The sequence below is a fragment of the Ciconia boyciana genome, chromosome 1 (genome assembly GCF_034638445.1).
Source record: "Ciconia boyciana chromosome 1, ASM3463844v1, whole genome shotgun sequence".
NCBI lineage: Eukaryota > Metazoa > Chordata > Aves > Ciconiiformes > Ciconiidae > Ciconia > Ciconia boyciana.
The window spans coordinates 82,604,531-82,614,391 of NC_132934.1; the positions used below are offsets into that span (position 1 = coordinate 82,604,531).

Here is a 9,861-nt window from a genome sequence, read left to right on the forward strand (position 1 = left end):
AGTGGCCACTTTACTATCTCCCATGTGGTTGGCTACATAGACTGGAAAACCCAGTGGATAGGAAAGCTAAGGACATTCCTTTTTTGATGGACACATGATATTTCTCTTTCTAAGAAGAAAAGGTCAGTTCTAGTTTTCATGTCACAGCTCTAGGCCCTGAGAATTTCAGGCATCTCCTTTCATGGGGTGATATGACCATGTTAACTAATGTGCTGTACAGGGGCCCCAGAAAGATAATGTCAGTGGTAATGCAAAAATATGTACTATGGGGAGTTTCACTGTAATTAATCACTGTAAAACTGTGTAGCATTCCCAATATCTTCTCATCCTAATTTTCTAAGTGTCTCAGTCTTGGAAAACTAGAAGCTCCCTACACATCACTTTAGTTAACACATAGTGTCTTACTCTGAACAATATGAAAAAATTTCCTGTTTAAGTCCCCAGAGAGCAAATACTTTGCAGGATGTCAAGCTCTGCTGTAGTCTTTATAGGTTTGAAATACTACTCCTTAAGAATGGGATTGTAACTGGAAGACTGAAGGAATACAAAGAGTAGATTTGTGATAAGCTTGAATGCACCTTTGGTCAGTATCTCCTTGCAAAGAGATACTTAGGTATTCATAGCAAACTGGTCTCACTCACATCATGAAATTCTTGCACAGACTCCCAGTAGTAAAATCAAGAGTTTTCTTCCCTAGTCTGCAGAGGGAGTGCATGCAGCAAATTCTAACTTCTAAGGGCAGTGACACTGCTGTGACTACAGCAAATGTAAAGTGAACCTAAATGGTATGATAGGAGCTATCTCTGAGGAAGATAAACAAAAAAATTGCAGCATCAGGACTTGGTGCAAGCTAGACAGAGTTTCAGGCTTACCAAGTTGCTTATGAGAACTTTGTGAGATGCACCGAATCCAGTGTTGCCACTGCTGCATTGTGAGCAGTATTCAAGCTAGATAGATAGTTTATGGGCAGCACACATCTCTATACGTATCTGACAGACACACCGGGATCTGCACAGTAGCTAACCCCCTGTATTTGACAGAGTTAGCTAACCCCTCTCTGCTCAAGTTATTGCTGGTCTGATACCAAAGCTCTTGCACCAAAGCAAATGGCCTGGATTGGCATGGGGGTGAAAGGAAGATATTTTTCTGAGTATCTTCCCTTTTAAGACCCTGTAAATAAGAAATGCCATTCACTTCACTCAAAACAAAAATTCTCTACAACAAAACCTCTTCCTCTTTACAAATCCTGTCTTTGCTCTAATAGACAGACAACCACCTGAGAGCTTGCTAACAATTTTTCCAGTATAAGCATCTGAAATTAACTAGGGTATTTAGCTCTGCAATGAGATTTTTTTGATGCCAGACACCAGAGTAACCTGTTTCTTGGACTTCTGTCGATCTAGCTACAGAGGGATCTGGACAGGCTGGATCAGTGGGCTGAGGCCAATTATATGAGGTTCAACAAGGCTAAGTGCAAGGTCCTGCACTTGGGCCACAACAACCCCATGCAACGCTACAGGCTTGGGGAAGAGTGGCTGGAAAGCTGCCCAGCAGAGAAGGACCTGGGGGTGTTGGTTGACAGCTGGCTGAATATGAGCCAGCAGTGTGCCCAGGTGGCCAAGAAGGCCAGCAGCATCCTGGCTTGTATCAGAAATAGTGTGGTCAGCAGGACTAGGGAAGTGATTGTCCCCCTGTACTTGGCACTGGTGAGGCCGCACTGTGAATACTGTGTTCAGTTTTGGGCTCCTCACTACAAGGAAGACATTGAGGTGCTGGAGTGTGTCCAGAGAAGGGCAACGAAGCTGGTGAAGGATCTAGAGCAGAAGTCTTATGAGGAGCGGCTGAGGGAACTGGGGTTGTTTAGCCTGGAGAAAAGGAGGCTGAGGGGAGATGTTATCGCTCTCTACAACTACCTGAAAGGAGGTTGTAGTGAGGTGGGGGTCGGTCTCTTCTCCCAGGTAACAAGTGATAGGATGAGAGGAAATGGCCTCAAGTTGCGCCAGGGAAGGTTTAGACTGGATATTAGGAAATTTTACTTAACTGAAGGGGTTGTTGAGCATTGGAACAGGCTGCCCAGGGAAGTGGTTGAGTCACCATCCCTGGGGGTATTTAAAAGACGTTTGGATGAGGTGCTTAGGGACATGGTTTAGTGGTGGACTTGGTAGTGTTAGGTTAATGGTTGGACTTGATGATCTTAAAGGTCTTTTCCAACCTATATGATTCTGTGATTCTGAGAGAGAATGCAGCACAGCAGAGTAATACTGATACAGAGACACCTGTTGACTCAATGTCCAATTAATTTATTTACACATAATTCTAGTGACATGTTAAAGACTGCATGGAGGTTTTCATATGAATCCATTTACCTGAGTGGAATGACATTTTTCTTCCACAGTTTTTTGTGTGTGTGTGTATGTGTGTGTAGAAATACATGTATTTATGCAAAATTGCCACCTGAAAGACAAATTTATCTTTATTTTCTGCCAGCTAGCACTAAATTTCTGCTTGCTTTGCCCAGATTCCCAGCTGGGTAAGACATTAATTGACAGCTGTGAAATATAGTCTGTTAGTGCCCATGTCTTCTTGGAAACTTGGTGGCTTTAAGAACTTCAGAGAGAGGGCCTTGAAGGTAAATGAAGAATTGATGCATACAGTGAACTTGTTTTGAACTTTGGCATTTAAATTCTGCTCTTTGTCTTTAAATCCCAGTTATACAACTTTGATGTTCGTCAGCTGCACTGGTCAGAATACATTGAAAGCTACTGCCTAGGTGCTAAGAAGTACTTGCTAAATGAGGACATGGCTGGCATTCCAGCAGCAAAGCAGCACTTACGAAAGTAAGTCATACCCAGTGACAAGGACAAGAGCTCCTGGCTACCTTGAATGGCTTTTGAGGAAAATTATTCTAGTTACATTGCAATAATTATTGTTGAATAATACAGAGATAAACATAGCATAGCTTATTTCTTACGGCAGAGGGTTGTCAGTATTTCATTTTTCCATCCTGTAAGAAAAAGAGGATTTTCGATGACACTAATGATCAGGGGCTAGATATTATGCCTTCTCAGCAGACGACCAAGTAACAAAGTTACAATGCGTAAGAAAAATACATGAATGCAAAAGATCTTGTTCATTCAGAATTAAAATAGAAAAATAAGGGTCAGATTTAGATTTTGTGAAGCTCCTAGAAGTTTTTAGCAATTCAAAGACATTGCATAAAAACTTTAAGCATTTGTATGATTTTAAATTTCATTTTAAAGTTGAAGTTTCTAATTCCTTGGGGAGAATGGGCAAAAATTATCCAAAATCAGTGGAGAGCTTATGCATTCAATCCCTGGTGACAGTTTAAGAGAGTCTGAATGAGCAATTTGAGATTGTCCTTCTATTCAGTTAAAGATTGTGCTCTTCCTGTCTTCTCCAGCCCTTTTACTGAGAAGTGCAGGCAAAAGGAGGAGCAGCTGTCTTGGAGTAAGAGCGTGGTTGTTTCCTTTAAGAAAACCATTCTTGTGCACTGTAAATGCTAGAAGCATAAAACAGCCTGTTGCCATAGCAAGGAATCCTAAACAAGTTCTTCATTCATGGGTCATTTTTAAAGTATTTATAAGAACCTCTCTAACAGGCCAGTAACTGCCTCATAGTCCAAATAGGCAGTGTGGTATAGTGCAGTGATAAAGTTTACCAAAAATAAAAAAAAGGACTCTCATAAAAATTAAACCAGTCTTGGGGACATTAGGAAGCTTTCTTCCCTTGGTCAGACACTGGGAAAGTGAGAATTAGAGAACTGCAGAAACTTTTGCTTGACAGAAAGAGGACAAGATGATTAGCACCTTAAAGACCCAATAATACCATTTAAATATATCGTGTAACCTGCCCCCCGCAAACTCCCAGTGCTGCAGTAGTGCAAAAGTGAAGACCATTTATCATTATTGAGTAATTTCCCAACATTAAAGGCAAGGTTTCACCCAAATAGGAGAACCTTATTCATCAGTTCCTGCAAAGGTCCTCTAGCCTGCCACCAATCCTGCAAAGTCAAAAATAGCCAATATACCAAATCAAAGCAGAAAGTATTGGACCTAGACTTATCATAAAGAAAAAACTCTCAGTATGACTTCTGTTCTGGTTTGAAATGAGAGTACACAGAACAAGAGACTTGCAATACAGGTATTCCACCTATTCCATTAACTATCCACGATACCCTAACTTCAACACAGTCCTTGGCAAGACAGTAGGGACATCTTCGGCACAGTGTCTTCACTAAAATAGGAATGCCAAAAAGCCCAAGGGCCACTTGTAAACGGGATTTCTTACAAAATTACCTGTAGCAAATGAAGCAAGCTGGTGAGCTTTTTGTTGTTTTTGTCTTCCTCCATAAGATGCCTCTTTCTCTTTCTCAGGCTGAGGAACATCCGATATGCATTCAACACCACACTCCTTGTGATCATCTGGCGCATTTTCATTGCAAGGTCACAGATGGCTCGAAACATCTGGTACTTTGTGGTGAGCCTCTGCTACAAGTTCCTTTCCTACTTCAGGGCATCCAGCACCCTCAGGCACTGAAGCCGTCCATCAGCAACCAGCCTCTTCCAGAAGGACCTCCATCTCCTCTAATCAGCAACTATGGGCATCGGGGTCTGAAAGTAGCAGAAAAATCCACTCCCTCCAACAGCAGCCTCCATTTATTGTGCACTGTTACATGTTCACCTTTTTAATTTTAACTAATGCTTTAATACATGGTGATCTTTCTTCCATAGGACCAGGCCAATTTTTAAAGCCATAACTGAAGCTTTAGGAACAGGTCAAGCTGGAACCGTTCATCTAGAGTCTGATGTGCAAGAGTAAGCATTAACCAAAGTAATTGTCTTCCCATGTACTACCTAGGCTATCTTAATCCCATCTTCTTCCTCAAAAGAGGCAAATTTAAAGCATACAACCTTGGAAGAAAAGGATGCCATCAGAGAAGACCCAGCCAAGGAAATTAACCTGTAAGAGGTCTTCCTAAAGAGGCTATTCCTTCATTCTCATTCAGTGAAATGGTACCTTATTGAAAAACATGATTTCACATTTTCAGTTTTTCAAAACTTACAGGGAAAAAAGATCAGTTACACTAGGCCAGTGAACACCCTGAACAGTTTTCAGATCTCGTCTTATCTTGCTACTTGATACTTTCAAGACATAACTGAAGACACACATAGAATTCATGTACCTATGTTAACTCTATTCACTCACAAGCTGCTTTCTTATGGAGAGGTATTTTTCCTCTCTGTGGTTAAGGTTGCAGTCTGTTAAAAAGCCCTGTTCTTGCATTTATCATCACATTTGCTTGGAACATTTTTTTTTGCTTGAAAAATGCTGTATTTACTCTGAGAATGAAGAGAAGACTTCTTAAAAGATTGAAGGAGAATTCAGAAACTCTTTATTATTTTTGAGGAATAGGTCTTTTTCCCCCCTTGGATTTGTCTGCAGAAAACCTCTCTCCCTGTAGCTCAAAAACAGCCTGATACTGTCCTTCAGGCTTTCATTACAGCTAAATCACTTTGCAGTTGATCACTTCCACTGGCATCACTTCCACTGACAAAGAAAGTGTAAAGACATGTATGGAGGAAATCCCATCAGGCCAGTTCTGCTGCTACTCCTGTCAGTAAGAACTAAAAAGTCTGAAACTTATTTTTGTTGAGAATAGGAAAGACTTCATTGACTTCTGTGTAAAAACAGTCATGCACTGTGAAGGTAATGCATTTTTGTCCTACATTGCAGTTTAGAAAGGAACCCAAGGATCTTCCTAATGCTCATGGCTATTGGAGATACTTATTTCATCTTGCAAAGTATGAATTCCTGTAGGGGGCAAGAGAAAGAGAGAGCCTTCTTCAAAGTAGCTGGTGCAACAACAGCTTTAGTGCAACAGCAACAAATTTATCATGCTATCAGATTTTCGTAGTCAAATCTAATACTGGAATATTTTTTATTCAGATAACACTGAATAAGCACTTTAAGATTATCAGACTTTAAAGCAGCTAGTTTTTGAAACAATGCAGCATCCAGTTTCTCTAGTCTTGTGTCATGCTAGCTGTCTGAAAAAGTAATGCTACATCACAAAAAAATGACGCAGTTGCTCTTTTGAGAGCTGAGAATAGCAGAGTATTTACAAAGCTGGCATTCATCAAAAGTTATACTTGGTTTTGGCAGTGAAAGCAAGAGCAAGTTATGATGACAGTATATTTATATCTTAGGCCCCCAAGCTAGTTCAAAAGTCTTTCTAAAGCTGCAAGGAATTAATCTTCCCCATATGCCCCAGAGGTCTGGTTTCAAGCAATTGCCAACAGATGCCTGCAGCAGAACCTGACCAAAAACACGGTGTCCAGAATGGCAGGGCTCTGGCATTCCCTAGCAAAGGCCGCTGTGTTTGTCTCACACATTACTTCTGATCTATGCTTAATTAGGTCAAGCACCCAGTTCACAAAGACACAAATTTTTTAAGCTCTTGCCTTGAAAACATACTTTAAGAATGAAACCATGCTGGTTGTTAGCTATGTGTTTTCCAACTTCAGAGAGCTGGCAGTGCATGCTGTGCACTGCATGTTAGCAAGGTGTCACTGTCTGGGAAACTAGGAGCTATGGGTTCACATGCTGGACACCAGACATTTCATGTACAGTGTTTCCATAGCAGTGTATATGGTGAAGATTAGCTGCATTATACTGTGCTAACTTGGCTATGCAGAGACTGTGGCTACCTTGATGGGGTGAGGCAGGTTGCCATAGAGATTCCTCTAGAAAGCCTGCATTCCCTCAAGTACATAATCAATCAGGTCATCAGCCAGCTTCTCATATGAAAGGCTAAAAAACAGAACTGCAGATTATTTTGAAACAAACTTCCATTAAAAAAGTAGGGAAGAATTTTAACTCATATCCTAAAAGTCTTTTTATGTGCCTGCCTTATGTACAAAGAGAAGCAACACCTAAGGGGATCATAAATCTTATGCTGTGCACATGACAGACAAAAACTTGAGTCTCACAGAAAAGTCAAATATGCAGACCTGCTACACCTACAATGTCTGGTCTTCATCAGCCAGCTCTACTCTGAGTAAAGTGTTCTGCCTTCCCTTCCCCAGTGCTAGTCATGCCATGCATTCCTCACATACACCTGTAGGCATTCACAGTTATTTGCCAGGCTGTATTGTCCCAACAAGTCTGAGATGTATCTTTGCTCCCCCAAGCATATCCGGACCCATTTTCTGCACATGCAAAAAACGTGCTCCAGGTTTCGCTCAGAACAATGGTGGTATCCCATTTTAAAGCTCTTCAGCATTTTGCTGAAGGTAACAGCCACAGCAAAGCTACTATTCAGCCCTGAAAAAACAGCAAGAGCTCCTTGGGATGTTGCAGAAACATAGCTGTTGCAGATGGTGTATGCTCTTCTGGAGACCTTTCATAGCCCACACAGCATTGCCAGCAGCTGGCTCCAGAGCTCTGGCCTTGCCTGGGGGGGATCAAGCTGTTAGCTTTTCTTAACACAGACATAACATGCAGTGAAACTTGAATCTTTAGTCCATTTTCTTGTGGCTTGAGATGTTTTCAGGTGATTGTCTGAACCACTGAAATATTTCAGCAAAACCTCAGTGCAGAGACTGATGCATGGCAATGGCCTTTGGGTGCCAGTCGTGACTGTCATGGAGAGCTGGACCTGGCATAAGAACATGTTCTCACTTCAAGCAGTGACTTATCTTTGATGTTTTACTGGGGGCTCCTCAGTGTATTTGTATGTGCACTGAAGAAAGCCAAGCCTTAGGGAAATACCTAAAAGAAAACACCAAGTGACAGCCACTTCTTTTCTTCCCTATTCTCTCGCTTGCTCTTTCATGTATACTCACAAGCTCTTGACAAAACAAAAGTCAAATACAGTTGTTACTAAGTAAATTGGAGGTCCTGTGGCGACTGTGCACAAATTAACATGAACAGCTCAGAACTGGCTATTACTCATGGCTGGAGGCTAGAGCTTTTAATACATGTAAGGCTGAAGCAGGACTCAGGCTTTTTTTTTTCCTACAGAGGTAGCATGGTCAGTGCTATGGGGAGGAGAGGGGAGTAGGAGGGGCATTCCTGCAGCCTCTGCACATAGACAGCAGAAGCATTGCTAGGCACAGAGAGCATCCAGCTCAACAAGGAAAGGGAGACTCAAGGGATCGAAAAAGTATGAGCTGCCAAACTCAGAGGACTCTGCCTCCCAAGGAGTGGGGGAAGAGCTCCATCAGCATTTTGTTATCAGTTTGGATTCTTGTAATAAAATGTATGAACTAAGAGGCTCTTCTGTCCTTCCCCAAGCTACCAACAGGCAGCATAGAGAACAATACTGGCAGTCATTCTGCACAGCCACAAAAGAAAATATCTGCCACAAGACAGTATAATGCGATTATCCTCTATAATTGTTTGTACCCTATCAACTTGCAGTGTATCTACCCCCTCACGGTGTCAGAAACCTGCAGTGCTGCTACAGAAATCACATGGACCACTGCTGAACCTGATGTACTGTTTTGTTAATACTATGCATATACACTAGTCTGTAGGCTATAGCTGTGAACTGCTGTGCGAAAGCAATGAAACACTGAATATCATTTCACTGTCAAAGAGCAGTGGGCATAAGCGTGCAATTAAGAACTATCTCTTTTTTTATTAAATTGCGATAACAAAAAAAAAAACAAATCCCCCAAATTAATCTGAGTTTAAACTGCCATTTGACTGACAACTAAAGCTGTTTATCTTCAACATGTCTGTTACCAAAAAAATAAAATTGCTCATCCCTCCACCCTTTATCCCAATAACTTTGTTAAGAAAATACAATTCTTTCTTGGTAGCGGGGGTGGGAGGGGGGCGGTAACAGACATACTGGTATATTACAGGTTGTTGGCACATTACCCACCTCCTCAATTATTCTACATTTTCTAAGAAAACATGATTATATATGCCTGTCTGTATAGTTACATCTTTCACCACCAGTATTCTCATACAACACACAGAGATGGTAAAAATAGAGGAGCTCATTGAATGCCAGGCTGTGCTTGTTTGGTATGCACTGTTCCAATTCAGTTTAAGACGAAGTGATTAAAACCTACCCTAGTTTCCAGTGTAAAGGAAACCTACCCTGTAGTACTATTACTCAAATCATCATCATGGATAAGCAACTGGGAAAAGAGGGAGGGGGGCATTCTTTCGTTTGTAAATAAGCTACAGCTTCATGGTCGAAAGCATGCTGTTGCTCTTCCAGCGTTGACATTCTACCACAGAAAGCAAGGATGAACTTTCATTACAATTGCACCCTTTATTCTAGTGCAGAGTAAATAACATACTGTACATTCCCCAGAAGCTAAATGGTGAATATCCCATTACATGGTGCTAAATATTGGTATGAAGGTGGTACAGACTTAAGAGAATTAAAAAAAAAAAAAGCATATTTGGAGAATAATTAAAGATGTACTATCTCACTTTTCTCTATTGCTTAAAAGTCAACTATGAATTGAGTTGGTTTGTTCAGATTAACACAAAACTGCTTATAAAAGTTTTCTTGTCCTTACATAATCTTGGCAGACCCCAATTTATAGTAAAATATGTACTCTCCCACTGTCCAAAGTTTATACAGTTCTATCTGCTATTTCTATTATCTTGTTAGCGATGAGACAACTTACTGTTATAAATCTTAATTACAAAGTTTCTAATGTTAAGGTGTAATCTTTTGAGCTCTCAAATCAGATAAAATGGTAAAGTCACAAATTATGAGAACCTCAGCCATAAAATTGTTAATATGATGTTTATGTTATTTTAAACATTTAATAAAACAAAATATTTTAAAACTATAGTCACTTTGCATCGCTT

At 40.7% G+C, this 9,861-nt stretch overlaps 1 protein-coding gene across 5 annotated transcripts in view; it reads left to right on the top strand.

Moving 5' to 3' along the window:
* Nucleotides 1–8,797, top strand: part of FAR2 (fatty acyl-CoA reductase 2) — a 159,812-nt gene extending 151,015 nt beyond the window's left edge. For all 5 annotated transcript variants that reach the window (XM_072877452.1, XM_072877479.1, XM_072877461.1 and 2 more), the window contains 2 exons: nucleotides 2,710–2,837; nucleotides 4,395–8,797. In XM_072877452.1, coding sequence (XP_072733553.1) covers nucleotides 2,710–2,837; nucleotides 4,395–4,557 — 291 coding nt within the window. In that variant the 3' untranslated portion in view covers nucleotides 4,558–8,797. The remainder of the gene's footprint in view (nucleotides 1–2,709; nucleotides 2,838–4,394) is intronic.
* Nucleotides 8,798–9,861: the final 1,064 nt, after the last annotated feature.